Source organism: Ursus arctos, unplaced genomic scaffold (genome assembly GCF_023065955.2).
Source record: "Ursus arctos isolate Adak ecotype North America unplaced genomic scaffold, UrsArc2.0 scaffold_11, whole genome shotgun sequence".
In the NCBI taxonomy this organism is placed as follows: Eukaryota; Metazoa; Chordata; class Mammalia; order Carnivora; family Ursidae; genus Ursus; species Ursus arctos.
Genome location: NW_026622775.1, coordinates 15463546 through 15480890, shown reverse-complemented (window position 1 = coordinate 15480890; position 17345 = coordinate 15463546). Strand labels below are relative to the sequence as shown.

General features: G+C 37.2%; 1 protein-coding gene across 3 annotated transcripts in view; it reads left to right on the top strand.

The window, feature by feature from the left end:
- Positions 1 to 17345, top strand: part of TRPC3 (transient receptor potential cation channel subfamily C member 3) — a 71186-nt gene that overhangs the window by 46327 nt on the left and 7514 nt on the right. For 2 of the 3 annotated variants that reach the window (XM_057310046.1, XM_048212125.2), the window contains exons 9-11: positions 2043 to 2252; positions 3739 to 3786; positions 5582 to 5665. In XM_057310046.1, the coding sequence (XP_057166029.1) occupies positions 2043 to 2252; positions 3739 to 3786; positions 5582 to 5665 (342 nt within the window). The remainder of the gene's footprint in view (positions 1 to 2042; positions 2253 to 3738; positions 3787 to 5581; positions 5666 to 17345) is intronic. The other variant, XM_026499270.4, reaches the window with a different exon arrangement.

Sequence of the window (17345 nt, the reverse complement as noted above, 5' to 3'; positions counted from 1 at the left end):
TGTCTGGCAAACACTGATGATGTTCTGTATCCAGTCAGAATTTCTGGTGTTCTGAAGTGACTAGAAGTCACTCGAGTACTTGTTTTGTCTTGGGCTTGGTTTGGTACCTTCCTTCATCATTGTTATGTATGTTTTCCCATGTCCTCCAGGTTAGTGTTCAGTATCTTGTTAGCGCTTTGCTGTTTGTTAAATGCATGAGTCTGTGTGTGTTTTAGAAACACATAAAATGGTTTTTCAGAGTGGAAGTTAGGTCCCCCAGAAGTGAAAACTGTGGGACCCCGAATACCTGCTGGAGTGTGGTAATGGCAATCTGGGCAGTGTGAAATATGCCAACTTCTTCCACCTTTGGACCCCCTCCTCTTCATTTCTTCTCTCTATCACCATGGGCCAGGACTGAGAATGAAAAGGTTACAGGATTTTTTCTCCTTTGTCGGTGCCTGCAGTTCTTGGTCACGCTGCTTCAAAGAATGAAGAGGTAGACCAGACCAAGAGTGGTGGGAAACAAAGCAGTTTATTGAGTGATAGCAAAGGGATAGTACATATCTCCCAAGGTGGGAGGGGATCTGAGAGAGTTGCCACCAAAGTTTCTAAGTCTAGGGGTTTTTATGGGCTTGTTGAGATAGGCTGTTTCAATCTGATTAACCCTCCCTGTGCCTGTTATCCAATCAGGTTTTTGCCACCGATCACGTGGAAAGGGCAGAGGGCTCCTTCCAGAGTGGTGTGAAATCCTTTTAAGGGTGGTTTCCTCTTGGAGGGGAGTGCTTGTCCCTGCCTGCCTGCCTTTCTTCCAATTATTCTTTATCAAAAGGACCTACAAGACAGGAATAAGTCACTGAGGGCCTCAGGTGACATTTGAGGACAGATAGCAGACCACAGCCTCCAAAGTTCAATTCAACTGAGTGCTATTTTTTTCCTTTTGCTTTTGAAGTATGTTATGGTCTATCTACAGCCTGCCTTGGAGGTGTCTAGATGAGGAGGGAAGGCAGGTAAAGAGTGGGGAAGTACTGTTGAATATGTGGAATTGGCAGGGGTGGGGAGGGAGGGGGAGTTAATCTTTTCATCCTTCCTTGACCTGAATTTTTCTAGTATTATTGCTTTGTTTTTGGCTGGTGGACAGGACATTCTTTTTTTTTTTTTTTTTTTTTAAAGATTTTATTTATTCGACAGAGAAAGACAGCCAGCGAGAGAGGGAACACAAGCAGGGGGAGTGGGAGAGGAAGAAGCAGGCTCATAGCGGAAGAGCCCGATGTGGGACTCGATCCCGCAACGCCGGAATCACGCCCTGAGCCGAAGGCAGACGATTAACCGCTGTGCCACCCAGGCGCCCCTGGACAGGACATTCTGGTTAAATTTCAGTGGGTAGAGACAGAGGTATATGGAAGAGAAAAATAAAAACATTCTTAGCAGCAATAAGAATATCTGTAGGCCAATAGAGGTTATATGCAGATAAAAGTATATGTCACTTAACTATTTCAAAAGCGTAATTTAGGTTCATTGTATGACCCTACTGAAATCAGTTACTGAAATATTTGGCTTTTAAAACTGAAGTGGGAAACCGAGGTTCTTGTCTCACAGAGTCAAAGAATGAATCTCTCTGGCAAAGGAGAGTGAGTAAAGTGATAGAAGTTTGTTAAGCAAGGATACAGAAAAAGCTGTCAGGAGTGAGAGGGGTCCAGATAGGGTTGCCACGGAGGGCTTTTAGGGTTGGTCTTTTATTGAAGGCTACCCAGGGAACTTAAAATCTCTACTGATAGCACCACTGAGTAAGGATTAGTGACAACACTTTCAATGGCTTTCTTCCTTTTTAGGGTCCGGTAATTCTTCATTGGTCACAGGTAGCTGTTGTACCAAGATTCCACCTCTGACACCTGGGGCAGGGTGGTCTGGTTTGTTCCCTTCTCTCTGGTTTCCTTACACCTCGCATTTTTGGAATTTCTGTGAACCTGATCCCACAGCACCCTGCCCCCAATCCCTCCCTACCTAGCCCCGCCTGTCCCTTACTCAAAATGAGTCATTCTTTCTTTTCTGTTTTTGTGACACAGGATGACAGTGACGTAGAATGGAAGTTTGCCCGTTCAAAACTTTGGTTATCCTATTTTGATGATGGAAAAACATTACCTCCACCCTTCAGTCTAGTTCCTAGTCCAAAGTCATTTGTTTATTTTGTCATGCGGATCATTAACTTCTCCAAATGCAGGAGGAGCCGGCTACAGAAGGATATAGAGATGGGAATGGGTAACTCCAAGTCCAGGGTAGGTATTTAAAACTCACCAAGACCTGAACATAAATGTTCTGTCTTTCTCCTTGTCTTTGATGTTTGTTCAGTAATTTTTATGTGTGAACTTAGAAGATGTTGAAACTTACTGTCCATTCCGTAGTCTTTCACAGACTAATACTTAATATCTTTACAATGTTTCAAGAAGTCAGTCTGTACCTTGCTTCTGGTCAGAATTTCATGCAAAGTGCCAGATTAAAAACAAACAAAAACACCTTTTTAACTTGTTTAAACAGAAAAGTTATTGTTAGAAGACACTTTGGTTTTTTTGTGTTCCATGCTTCTCAACTGTTATTTGGACATTAAATAGTTTTAACCTCACATTTTCCTCTTGGCTGTATGTATAGTTTAACTGCCACCATATTCTTATTTATAGAAACTCCTGATCGGGCTGAGTAATCTTTTTTTCTTTACTATCATAAAATTGACACAGACCTAAGAGCATCCTCAAATATTAACCATAAATACCATTTTTATAAATAATCAAGAATGGTTTGTCCCAAAGTTGTCCCAGTTAAGTCGCACTTGGATTTTATGCTGAGTCATACTCTGATTTTAACAAAGATGAGTTTTATGATAGTACTATATAATCATGAATTTAATTTTCAGAGGTAGAATTGGTAGAGGAGGTAGAAGGATATGAGCAGGACCTCAGATAACAGAGAGCAAGACAGAGGAGCAACTGTGTGGAGTTAAAATAGCATTTTTGCCGAAAGTTGTGAAAAATGGCCTGTAGTTGTAATACCCTAGGATCCCACCAGATGACAGTGTTACCTACATAAAGTACAGGCCTGTTGCGCGGAGATAGGTACTTGTTCTCAGTTGAAGCTGGGGAAAAAGACTGAGTTACTGCAATTTAAATTCTCACTTTAAAAAATAGATGTGCATTTCCAAGATTTGTAATACCCTGGATTCTTATTCTTTAAGCCTTTAAAAAAATTTTTTTTTTTAGGATTTTTACTTATTTATTTGATAGAGAGACAGCCAGCGGGAGAGGGAACACAAGCAGGGGGAGTGGGAGAGGAAGAAGCAGGCTCCCAGCGGAGGAGCCCAATGCAGGGCTCGATCCCAGAACGCTGGAATCATGCTCTGAGCTGAAGGCAGATGCTTAATGAGTGAGCCACCCAGGTGCCCCAAACCTTTTTAAATTTTACCTACATGTGGGCTCTTAAGGCTATTATGTTCCAAGGCACTGATTTGGCTATATCATCCCGTGATTTCAAATAGTAGCTCATATGTCCACGGTGAAAGCAGTACAGTGTAAGGAAGAGAGACTCTGCGTTAGACCCAGATTTGAATCTTGGTACTTTTGGCTTCCTAGGAAGTAACGTGGATAAGTCATTTCATCACTCTGAGCCTAATTGTCTCATCTGAAAGAGAGAACTTCGTAGGGTTAATGTGAGGGTGGTATGATGTATGCAGTTCCAGCCTCAACAAATATCAGTGCCCTTCCTCATTCACAGTTTACAAAGTGCTTTGCTGTACATTTGAGCCTCATGCAACACTGTGAGGTAGGTATTATTATTCTTCCCATTTTATAGATAGGACCACTGAAACCATTAAAGTAGCTCACTTAGGCAAGGTCAGGGAGCTAGCCAGTTGTGGGGTAGGTGTGGAATCCAAGTTTTCCAGCATCAGATGTCTAGCTCTTTCTACTGCCTTCTACTCAACACCTGCTGCTCTGTTTTGGTTACTTACTTCCTCCCAAGAGGGCTGTACCTTCAGCTGCAGGGCGGCTGGCCTCTTAGAGGGGCCGGGCTCTGATTGCCATCCTGGGCAATTTCTGCTGCTACTGAAATTGACTTTGCTTTGAAGGCGCTTTGTTTCTCTGGGGATTTAATAAGTGAGTCTTTATTACTTAAAACCGGCAGCCTCTCAAGTATGGGAACTCAGAGCTCTTGCACTTCACACCTTAAAGTTTTCTTTCTGTAGAACCCTGATTTCACTGACTTCATTCTTGAGAGTGTCACAGTGTAGAAGGGGAGAAATACCATCAGGTCGAGAAGAGCACATTGGGGTGGCTTGTAAAGGAAATGCAGCTTGCACAAAGGAATGTGAGAGGAGCAGATGTGCTTCATTTACGGTGTCCTCTCCTGCCTATATTGCACCATTGGCAGAAAGAATAGCTTTTTTCAGAGAAGTTGCTAGAAGTAAAAAAAAAAAAAAGTTGAACACTGATCTCTCAGAAGCCAGGAGCCTTGGCTTCCCAGTCTCCCCAGATCCGGTTTAAAACTGTCATTTTGATTTTATTTTTTTAAATTGTGCATGGAGATGTTTAAATCTCTTGAATGTTATTAATACTATGACTATTAATAGATACTCACTGTTTACTGACTTCAGTAAAAATTTAGAGAAATTATATGTCTTTGTTTTTCTTTTTTAGAAGAGAGGAAGGGGAGCCTCAAGAAATCTTTTGTGCTAACCAGTGAAACTAACCTCAGTCAACAGTCAGATACTGACCTCCAGTGGCATATAGGAGAATTAATTTTATTAGCGAAGGTTTTCTCTTGGCATGATTGTGCCACTTCCTTCCTCTTAGCATCCCACTCATTCCTGAGTTATGATGCTGGGAAGTCAGGTGGTGGGGTAAATACATATTTATGATAGAAGGCCCTGCCTTTGAATCATACCTTATCGGTAGCGGCTTGCCCAAGAGCAAGAGGCGGGCCTTACTCACATACATAAAGAGAAGCCAGCAAGAGTGTGCTCCTCTTGCTTTCTCTTTCTACCCTGAAGTTAAACCCTGCAAAGAGAGGGAGAAGAGAAAAGAAGACCAAAATTCTTTAAGCTTATTTCTATTCAAGCTTGTGACTCTGAATCAGTATAAGGGCACGATACCTAGGAAGACATGTTATTTTGGCTCATATTGTAGGGTTATAAAATATTGAATGATACCATTTGAACTTGTCTGTTTGAACTTGTGGGTTTCTGTTCAAGTGTAGGAGAGGAATATAGGCTCGGAAGCAGACAGTTGCTTCCAGGCATCTTTGCCTTCTGGATGCCATGAATACATTTTAACAAAGCATACAGGTCCCCAGGGACAATTCCGTTTAGTATGAGCCAGATTTTAAACTAGATTTTCAGTTCTGTTGCAGTACACCTTTGAACATCCTGATAGATGTGAACCTGTCGCACACGTTAATTTTTTGCTGTTGAAATATATTAAATCACTTAGGAAATTCAACTTCCACAAATGCTTCTTGGAAATGTTGACTCCAGAAATGTTATCAAGGATAGAGTAGATTATATTTTTGATTTCCCAATGACTGTATTCTAATTTACTAGGTTAATTGTATTTTTTCCTAGTTAAACCTCTTCACTCAGTCTAACTCAAGAGTTTTTGAATCACACAGTTTTAACAGCATTCTCAACCAGCCAACACGTTATCAGGTAAGCATTCAGTAGATGTATCTCTTTATCTGTATGTAATTCCCTGTATGTGTGCATGTGTATGTAGTGAGTAGAATTATGTTCTGATGTATTATGAGGATAGAACGGTTCAGAGAAAAAACATAGTATGTTAGTTGGCCAGGACTTTAGACATCAGAGTCCAAGTCCTCATTTTTTTGGTTGAGGAAGGCGAGTTCTTTGTGATATTAAAAGCAAAGTGTTGCCACAGTGTCCAAAGAGCACCTTCAAATACCTTGAGCTGGAGAAGCAGTGAAAGATATGGTATATTGGGAAAATAATGCTCTCACAGCATGGAAACCTGATACATTTCTCTAGGTAATCCATTTTTCCAATGGATTCTTAGGCTATATTGTTTCATCAGTACTACTTTAAAATATATTTTGCATTTTGATATTAGAGATGACATTTGAATGCTAATTTCCAACGCAGAAGAAGTTGTAGCTTTTTCTTTCCATCTGGTTGATCATTTTGACTATCAAATCTATAGACTTCCGATGTGTACAAGATCACAAGAATGAGGATCCTGGAATTTATAATGGATAGTGATGTCAATTAATGGGTACAGTTTTGTACAGTTTTCTTGGAAGCAGCAAATTCTGCAAAATTGCTTGGCACACTTGATTGTCAAAGCCTTTTAGTGGTTACATTATATCCTATTATATAGTTATATTTAATATGTCAGTGTTCTATCAATGGAAATAGAGGGATATGGCCAATATTTAGCTATTACAAGCAACACTGCAGTAAGTAACCTTGTATATATGGCATTTAAAACGTGCAAATCTATGAAATTGTCTGGTATCTAGGCATTTTAATTTTTTAGTTATTATCAAACTGATTTTGACAGAGCTTGTACCAATTTATATTCTTAAAATAAATGTATGAGAGAGCCCATTTCCTCCTTAATGTACCAACAGCGTGTTACCAAAGGCTTTCTATCTTTGCCAAATAGATGGGTGAATATGGTATCACAGTGTAGTTTTATTTTGCATTCTTTGTAATGAACGAACTTGACCATCTTTTTATGTTTAGTGTTCCATATGTTTGAGATCCTATGTATTTACTTTTCTCGATGGGCTTTTTGTTATAAATTAAGAGGAATTCTTTTAAGAATTAATTATTTTAAGAATTCTTTTAAGAAAATCAGCCCTTTGTGATATGAGTTGAGAATTTTTTTGTTTGTTATGTGTCTTTTTAATATTTTTTCCCCAACTTTCTGATTTTTGTATAGTCAACTCCACAAAATTTTTATGGCTTTAGATTTTGTATCCTGATTAGAAAGTTCTTCCCCCACATAAGAATACTTAAGAAAATTTTTACACACATTTTCTTTAGTGCTTTAATGATTTCACATTTTATATGAAAATCTTTGACCCATGTAGAATATATTTTGATGTGAAGTGTGGGATGGGTATCCAAATTTATTTTTTTCCGGATGATTATATAGCTGGATATGTTGAATAATTATCTTTTTTATTAATTTGAAATATCACCTTTATCACTTACTAAATTTCTTTATCTCCTTAGATTTATTTCTAGGCTTTCCATATGTGATAGAACCACGTCATTTTAATTATTATAGTTTAGAACAAAAGCCAAACAAAATATATAGACACAGACCCACACATACACATGTCCTTTAAGACTTATTTTACATAATATTCTGGTTATTCTTTCTTGTTTATATTTCTATTTGAACTTTAGAGTCAACTGTGTAATTTGCAAAACATTCTGTTGATATTTTTATTGTGATTGTATTAACTTAAGTAAAATTGACTTCTTTATAACGTTCTGTCTTCCTTTTCAAGAACATGGTATACCCTTCCATTTATTCAGATCTTCATTTGTGTACTCAGTATCATTATAAAGCAGTTCTCCTATTGTTCATATTAAGTTTGGTGCAAACCACACAAAGCCACCAAGTACCACCCACTAAGTAGTTAAAAAAAAAACAAACACAGAAATTCATTTCTCTCACCTATTCAAGAAGTCAGGAGGTGGTCATTCCAGAGCTGGTATGGTACCTACCAATGTCAGGGACCAAGGCTCTTGGATCATACAATTCTGTCATGACTGGCTTTCAGTCTAATGTGCTCTCATGGTTCAAGAAAGCTATTTGAGCTCTGGCTCTTATGTATGCATTCCAGAATACATTTAGAAGGTAATAGGGAAGAAAGATAAGCATCCTTCCTGTAAGGAACTTCTGTAAAGTTGCACGACTTCCCCGCAATGGAGGCTGGGAAATAAAGTCGTAATTCCTAGTGGCTATTTGCCAAGCTAAAAAACGCAGGAAGAGAATTGGCAGTCTCTGCTGAAATAGATTATATTACTTGTCTTGGTGCTTATCTTTATACCTTTACACATACTTCTATCTCTGTTACTTGATTTATAAGTTGCAAGTTTTATCTTTTGATCCTCCTGCTCTAAAATATGAGAAAATCAATGTGTTTATTTTATCTTCCATCGTTTCCCCCTTCTCCCAGCTTTTGTTGGTTGAATCATTAGAGCTTGTGGGGAGGAAGAAAAAAAAAGAACTTTTCTCTACCCATTAGGTTCTGTAAGTGGGGCCCGTGAATTAAACTGACAAAAGACGGATTGATAGGAGAAAAAAAACCACACAGTTTATTTACACACGCAAAGTTTACACACACAGGAGAACTCAGTGATGAGTAACTCAGGGAGTAGTTAGAATTTGGAGCTTATATATCATCTTATCAAAGAGTAGTCAATTTGGGGAGAAGTGACAAGACAAAGGAAAAGAGGTTTGGGTTCCCAGGGGTGGTAAATTGCAGGAAGGTAATATCTGAGAAAACCAATTCAAGATTAGGGTTAGTTTATTAAGGTTTGGTTGTGCAGACGCATCTCAGTGCCACTTCTCTGTCTCCAGTCATGATTGCTGTTTTAATTCCTCCTGATATGAGACAAGAGAGAGGGAAGACCTTCATAAAGGGAAGTTTAGATCTTGCTTTTAGGCAGATAGGAGAAGGGTAGTGAGCTCTTTCTGTGTTTTCTGCTTCTTAATTGACTTCAGCTCAAAGTAATCCTCATGCCAAAGTGCGGTATATTGGGGTGGCATGTTCTGATCCCTTTCACTACCTGGTCAGGATTAGAACCCACAATTGTTTTCATTTTAGTTCCACAAAGTCAAAACTCACCACTGATCATTTTGCCACAATTTTTGTTTGTGAGCTAAAGTTCGTCTTCCTTTAGTTTCTTTAAAAAGAGCTCATGGGAACTATGTTCTCTGAGTTATTTCACATTCTAAACTATTTTCTATGTATTTATATTGACTTGCCATACAATTCTTAGCTATGACTTGACTTTCTTTTTTTTAAAGATTTTATTTATTTATTTGACAGAGATAGAGAGAGCACAAGCAGGGGGGAGTGGCAAAGGGAGAAGCAGGCTCCCCACTGAGCAGGGGGCCCGATATGGGACTAGATCCCAGGACCCTGGGACCGCGACCCGAGCCACAGGCAGACGCCCAACCGGCTGAGCCACCCAGACGCCCCATGACTTGACTTTCTTAATGTATTTGTGAACTGCTCCTCTGCTCCTGGAATGAAATGGTGATGTGGAAAAGTTTGAGGCTAGATGGTTTTTCTTATACTGTTGACCTGAGATTTTCATTTGCTCAAATTTTCTTTGTTTATTTTTAAAATCCAATAACTTGCTGTTGTTTATTCTGTAGGTGAATCTGCATGATTTTTTTTCTCACTTTTCTTATGACTCTTAAATCCATACATTCAAGTCTTCTTTTATTTCTGAATAATTTCCTTATATTATATCTTGAAATAGTTTTTCTGTTCCTTTATTTGGGTTATCTTCTTTAACAATACCAGTTAGAAGCCTGCTAAATCTTCTTTGCCTATCTCCATAGCTACCATTTTTCCTCTAATCCATTTGAATTTTTCATCCATTTCTCCTTTTGGCTCCTTTTTTCTCATTCTGTATGTTGTTTTTTTTTGGGGGGGGGTCTGTGTCTGTCTTCATATGTACTACTTCGAATTTACCTTTCATTTCTGTGATGATTTTTTTTCTTCCTCCTCTTCTTGAGATTTTCAAATTTATATATCATTTCCTTTTTTGGCTCACCTTGTTTTCCTTGACCTTCTTGTGCTCTTATTTTAAAAACACGATTGGCTCATATTTTTAAAAAATGCATTTAATTGATGGCGTCATGTATTTTCATCCTTTCTTTAACGTTTTTCTGGCAAGTTTTCTCTATTTGCTGTTTGTTTTATCCTTTTTTTTCTTAGACTATTTTAATGTAGACCTTGCATAAATTCCTTGGTGATTACTACTCAGTTTTGAATGAAGTGAGTTCTTGAACCAGCTCGTTTCAGGAGGTTGGAGTGGTTTTGGAGAATTCCAGATCCTCATTCTCAGCTAATAGAATTTTCCTTTTGGGACAGGATTGTATACGTTTACTTTTTCTTCATGTTTCCCTATCAGAAAATAGCATTACAGGTCTAGTCAGACACTCCCTCTCAACTTCACTGAATACTTCTAGCAAATATGGCTTTCCTTGATAATTTCCCCTTCACTCTTCTAGTCTAAGCTTCTCAAGATTGTCACAAAGTCAAGGGAAGTTCTCAGTCATGAATATCTGCCCTTGGCATTTCCTGACACCCCCACTTGATCTTTTCATATAACCTTTCTTAAAAAGAATATGGATGCCTCTAAGTTTCATCAAAGGAGTTTGTATTTCTGTTTCTTATTCTCCTTGTTGCTTTTGAATGATTTAGAAGTGGGGGAAATTCCCAAGTTTATAATCAAATTGAAACTTTTAATGGTCTGCAAATTGTTAATGCTTCTATAAACTCTGAGAAAAAAAGTTTTGATTAGCTATCAAACTTCACATGCCAATCAAACTTCATATAAATGTTTTGGTTATATTTAGATAAAGTCTCTTTATTTATGAACTCCACAAGTGGTAACAATTGGTTTAGTTGTTATGGATTTTTGTCCCATGCAGTGTGATTATATTATATGACTTACCTTAAAGAAATCCTAGATCCTAATCTGCTAAATGGGGATTATCTTCTTCAAAGTGGTAACATTTTGGGATACACCAATTCTAATGGTGCTACCACAGCTCAGAACATTTTTGGAATATCTCTAAAGAATTATGTTTATAATTAGTTTAGAAGACACAAGAAATGCCTTATTCTCATTACTAAACTCAGATAATCATTCACCTTATTAACCAGACTCAATGCCATATGACTTGACATTTTTTTCAAGAATAGTCACACCCATCTTCAAAAAAACACATGGCTGTCACCAGTTGGTTTTACCACCCTATGTGTTTTAGATCTAAATAAGTATTTCCTCACCAATTACTTCAAAAGCAGAGAGATCCAAATGTGCCTTAAAGTACAACAGAGGAAGAGTTTCAAAAATTCCTTGTTCAATGGCAGTATTATTTATATTAACATTAATTATTAGTAGTATGCTGAGATCATTTTTATTATGTGTGTAAATACTTTTTTTTACAGAACTAGGGATGATTTTTCTGAAAAACATAAGAACTTGGAGGGATAGCCTTGATTGAATTCTGCTCACGAACCCCTATGTTAGTTCAAGTTAAAGGTACATAGATATGCTGAGGTGACCTTAAGAAATGGGAATTTTTTTCCAAGGCTCTCTAGAAGCAAGGCTGTAGGTTCTTGGGTCCTATTGTCTCTGGTGTCTCTTATAGCAGCTCTGATTTAACCAACTTCTTTGGCTTGGGGACACCTTTGGCACAGGTAGTATCAGGTTGTCTTTGGCCCACATGGTGGTCCCTGGTCCAATCCATGAAGGCTACCGTAGGTGGCTTGGTTTTACTGGAAAGCACATGGCAGTTTTTCTCTAAAGGAGGCAATATGAGACATTCACATTAAGCTTCACTCACGATGAGCTTGAGGGCACATTTGAGACTCCCACTATTAAGAATGGGCTTTCGTTATAAGGATATAAAGATACAGTTCATGCCTTCAAAGATCTCTCCCTGGAGTGGAAAGGCAGGGTTGAGGTGGAAGGAAGGGAAGGGAAGAAAAAAGTAGATGAACATTCGCACAGCCCTGTGGTGTGGCTATGTGGTATAGGTGAAACATAAATAAAATGGTGTGGGAACCTAGGGAAAGAAACCCAGAGGAGGGGAATATTTGAAAACCAATCAAGTAAAAGAAGCGATTTTCTTCTCTGTTTCTCTAAAGAACAGAACTTGTACCAGTGGTTAGAAGGTACAATGAAGCAGATTTGGTGCAATACCAAAGAATTGCTTTTAAACTGCTACGGTTGTCTAAAAATAGATTAAATCAGCTGTCTGGAAAGAGTAATAGGCTCTGAATCACAGATGTTTATCCAGAGGCTGTGCAATGGTGATGGGTCAAGCCATCTCAAAGTGAGGGGTATGAAAATATGCAAAACACATGACTTCAAGGTCCCTTCCCTCTCTAAAATTCTACTCTTTATTTTTGGGTTCTTTATGTTGGTTTAAATCAGTCTTATCTTACTTTATGGAACTACTGATAACAGTCAAATTTGGCTTCTCTGTAGGATTAAATGAGAAAATGAATGTAAAAGTACCTGATAGAGTGTTTCACAATTGTTAGTTGAATTTGAATCAGTAAAAAATAAGCAAGCGAGAAGAAAAGCTTTGATGCCTTTGGGAATGAAGAGCACACCCATATATCCAACCACCCACATTTCATTCCTTCTCCCAGTCTTAAAGGAGAGTTGAGAAAAGAACTCAGGTTTGTTTGCAAGAGATAGTGTTTAAGGTAACTACTATGTAGGCTTTCCATACCCTGGATAGAGAAAATCCATAGTCTACTCTACAAATGTCACAACGTATACCTTAAAGAGTGATTCACAGAATCATACCAAGAAATTTGGATAGTTCCTGGAGGTGTGCGGATGGTGGAAATTAATCTATAGACTTCTATTCTATTAGTTTTCTATTCCATTAGTTAGTAACTTGACCAAGAAGGGAAATGATGAATCTGTTATTGGTCAATTTAGTTTTTGGTACTGGCTTTGATTAAGGAATCAATTGAAAATTTAAAACTAATATTTATAATGGTAATTTTACGTGTCACATGTAAGTTTTATGATCCTTGCCTATAAAACCATCATTATTAAGATTGGTTAATCAAGATTTGCTTTACAGAAGTATACAGATAATAATAGTTACATTAATTGAGCACCTACTGTGTAATTTACCTATATTATCTCTTTTACAATTCAGATTATAACATTTCCATTATACAGATTAAGTTGCCAAGGTTCCACAGCTTGTAAATAATGGAGTCACAACTCAAATCCAGGCAATTTGCGCTTGTAGCCCACTTTTTTTTTATAAAAGATAAATTTTTTTTATTATAATAATATTTTTTTATTATGTTAGTCACCACACAGTACATCCCTGGTTTTTGATGTAAAGTTCGATGATTCATTATTTGCGTATAACACCCAGTGCATCATGCAATACGTGCCCTCCTTACTACCCATCACCAGCCTATCCCATTCCCCCACCCCCCCCCCCGAAGCCCTCAGTTTGTTTCTCATAGTCCATAGTCTCTCATGCTTCATTCCCCCTTCTGATTACCCCCCCTTCTTTATCCTTTTCTTCTCCTACCAATCTTCGTAGTACTTATGTTCCATAGATGAAAGAAACCATATGATAATTGTCTTTCTCTGCTTGACTTATTTCACTTAGCATTATCTCCTCCAGTGCCATCCATGTTGCAGCAAATGTTGAGAAATCGTTCTTTTTGATAGCTGAGTAATATTCCATTGTATATATGGACCACAACTTCTTAATCCAGGGCATCTCGGATCCTTCCACGATTTAGCTATTGTGGACAATGCTGCTATGAACATTGGTGTGCATATGGCCCTTCTCTTCACTACGTCTGTATCTTTGGGGTGAATACCCAGTAGTGCAATGACTGGATCATAGGGTAGCTCAATTTTTAACTTTTTAAGGGACCTCCACACTGTTTTCTAGAGTGGCTGTACCAACTTGCATTCCCACCAACAATGTAGGAGGGATCCCCTTTCTCCACATCCTCTCCAACATTTGTTGTTTCTTGCCTTGTCAATTTTTGCCATTCTAACTGGCGTAAGGTGGTATCTTAGTGTGGTTTTGATTTGAATTTCCCTGATGGCTAATGATTTTGAACATTTTTTCATGTGTCTGTTAGCCATTTGTATGTCTTCATTAGAAAAGTGTCTGTTCATATCTTCTGCCCATTTTATAATTTGTTTATTTGTTTCTCGCGTATTGAGTTTGAGGAGTTCTTTGTAGAACCTGGACACCAGACTTTTATCTGTAGTATCATTTGCAAATATCTTCTCCCATTCCGTGGGCTGCCTCTTAGTTTTTTTGACTGTTTCCTTGGCTGTGCAGAAGCTTTTTATCTTGATGAAGTCCCACAAGTTCATTTTATCTTTTGTTTTTCTTTTTAGCCCACTTTTTTAACTGCTTACACAATACTGCCTCAGGGTCACCAGACAAGCTACCTAATGGAATGGAAATGGCTAACCTTTGCCCCTTCTCTGAGTTGTACATAAGTTTGGAATTCACATGAATTATCTTTCCAACATGAACTAAAGGATGGAGTATTGCCAGGTAGTGTCATGTGTGGGGAAACTGATTTCAGTCCAGTTTTCTTGCCTTGTAGAGAAGCTCAAACTTAGTACAGTGGTAGATGTAAATATATTTAAGCTGTAAATATTAAGATGAAATTTTTTTAAATGAGAATTTTTGTGGGATACATGGAAAATCTAAAACACCCAATTTTGAAAGGAAAAAATTTAAGCCTGTAACCATAATGTTCCTTATAGGTTAAAGATGAATGTATCTGCCTATTTTCCCTTCAGTGAAGGAATTTAATCTGAGTGACTCTGTACAAGTGTTTCTAGGGAACCTGTACTCTATTTGAATTTTTAAAATATTTTATTTTCCTATCATCTTCCTTTCTGGCAGTAAATATAACTTTTCATAGACTTTTTCTAAGCATAGTTTTGGATAATGTTAAATATTTTAGAGAGTGTCATACTAAAGCATGTGGGTAGCAATATCTTAGCCTTCAAATTTCATCTTTATAAATAATACTAGCGAGAACTAACCTCTTTTAAGCAGAAAATCTGCTTTTTATATGCATTTGATGATTTAATCTGTACAACCTCTGAGTTTTTATTACCCCCATTTTTTTATACAGGGACATGGAAGCTTGGAGAGCTTCAGCACCTTAAGTTCACTCAGCTTATAAATAAAGACCTGTTCAAATTCAGAGATTTTTTTTTTTTACTCCAAACTCCTTCTGTCTCATTTTAATTTTTAAGCAGTTTTATTTTTTGTAGAGGTAGGATTTCAAAATAACACATTTCTGAATGGTTCTAAACAAAACCCTTATAAGCTCTGAATTGCTCAATTTATGTATTAGCTAAAATCTTTACAGCTATGTTTATAAAAGTGAAAAATGTTTGTCTGTTTATTATAATTGAAGGGCTCCTGCTGCTCGAGATGGAATGAATGCCCAGGCTGGTGAGGCACAACAATTTGTTAAGCAGTGTTAAAAACCTACTCAGAAAAATATTTTAATAGTTTTTATTTTATTATATTTTAAATTTTAATTATGAACTATTTCAAACACAGAATGGTAACACAAATATCCTGTTAGACATCAGTGCCACTACCATCTTGATTTAATAAAGGTTAACATTTTGCCGTATTCTTTTTGTACCTTTTTTGTAAGGGTTTTTTGATACAACTAAATGCCCCTACCTTATCACATTAGCCTTCATCCCTCCCTGGTGATCTTCACTATCTTAAAGTTTGTGTTCTTCCCATGTATGCATCTATATATTTATTACTTATATAAGTACATTCATACCTTTATGTACTAGTTTTGTGTGTTTTAAAAATATACATAAATGAATAATATACTACATATTCTGCCCTTTTTCCACTTTATGCTTTTGAGAATTACCTATATTGATACATGTATATCTTGTTTTTCATTCTCACTGCTATAGTATAATATTCTGTTATATGAATAAAGCATTTTTGTTTATTCATTCCTCTATTGATGAATATTTAGCTTATTTTCCTTCTTTGACTGTTATAAATAATGCTGTAATGAGCATCTTAGTAAATGTCTCCTTTTGCACACTTGTAAGTGTTTTTCTGGATGACGTACCTGGGAGTAGTTATATCAGTTTATATTTCCAGCAACATGGTACAAGAGTTTCTCACTGTTCTCAGAAGCACTTGGTGTTAACAGATTTTAAAAATTTTCCCTACTAAAAAATTACTGCCCTGTACATCTTCACAAATGTTAGTATCATGAAAGACAAAGGCCAAGGAACTGTTCCAGATTAAAGGAGACTAAAGATAAATAACTTCTGAAAACAATATTGTTCCTCAATTAGAAAAAAGAGACCGAATATAGGCTATGTATTAAACAGTTTTTGACCCATGTTAGTTTTTCTAAGGTTTGATCATCGTAGCATGGTTATATAAGAGAATATTCTTATTCTTTGGAAATACAGAAGTATTACAGATAAAGGGACATGATGTCTGAAATTTATTTTCAAGTGCCTTAGCAATATAATAATAATACAGACAGAGTAAGGTAAAACAATGTAGCAACTTTCTCACATTGGTGAATCAAGGTGAAGAATGTATGTGAATTCATTTTGCTTTCAAGTCTCCTGTAGATTTGAATTTTTTTCAGAAGAAAAAATGTTTTCTAAACTCATAGGTGTAAATGTATTCATTTTTTAATTTACTCTTCTCTGATTACTAGTGAGATTGAACATCTTTTTATATGTTGGTCATTCAGATTTCCTTTTTTATGAATTTAAATTCCTTTTCCTAATTCTAATTGGCGATTTGTCTTTTCCTTCTTGACTTCTCAAAATTCTGTAACATTCTTCATCCCGATTCTTTGTTGACATGTTTTGCAAACAACTTCTCTTACTTTTTGGTTTGTCTTCTAACTTTGGGTAATGGATTCATTAAGGAGTCTCAGCCTATGAGTATATAAAATGATTTTGTTTTCAGTATTTTTCCACTAGTTGTCCTATTTTGGACTCTTCTATTGGATGGAGGTCCCCTTTACAACATCTTGTCAAGACTCCATAACTTTCCAGTGACTTGGTTATTAAAAAGATTTCATTTTTGTAATTAAAGAGACAGTTAAGTTTATCTTGAACCATGGATCTCCTAATCAAACCTAAAGCTCTTCTCCTGCTTACTCCTAGCACAGGCTAAACCTTTCCATGTCTCTAGTGGAGAAAGGCTGTGGTCTGCTTTGTACACGCATCCCCCTGCTAACTCATCGAGGTGCTAATCCTCTGCTATGTGGAGTGGGCAGAACAAGCCAAAGGGCAAGCCTCTTTCTCTTGGGTTAACTGTGGGTGCAACTTCCTCCTTGTTCGTCACTACTGCTCTAATGCTGACCAAGTTTTAACGTCCTTACTGTGGCAGGCACCCATGTGTTGCCTCTGTAACTGGGCTGGGGGGTAAGTTTAGAGGGTTTGAAAAGGCCATGTGAGCCACTCCCCCTTTACACAGCTCCTGAAGCAGAGATCTAGCTCTGATTTAAGGTTCACATCTAATTTTCACCTTTTCCATAGGGACAGCCCATCATCCCAGTCC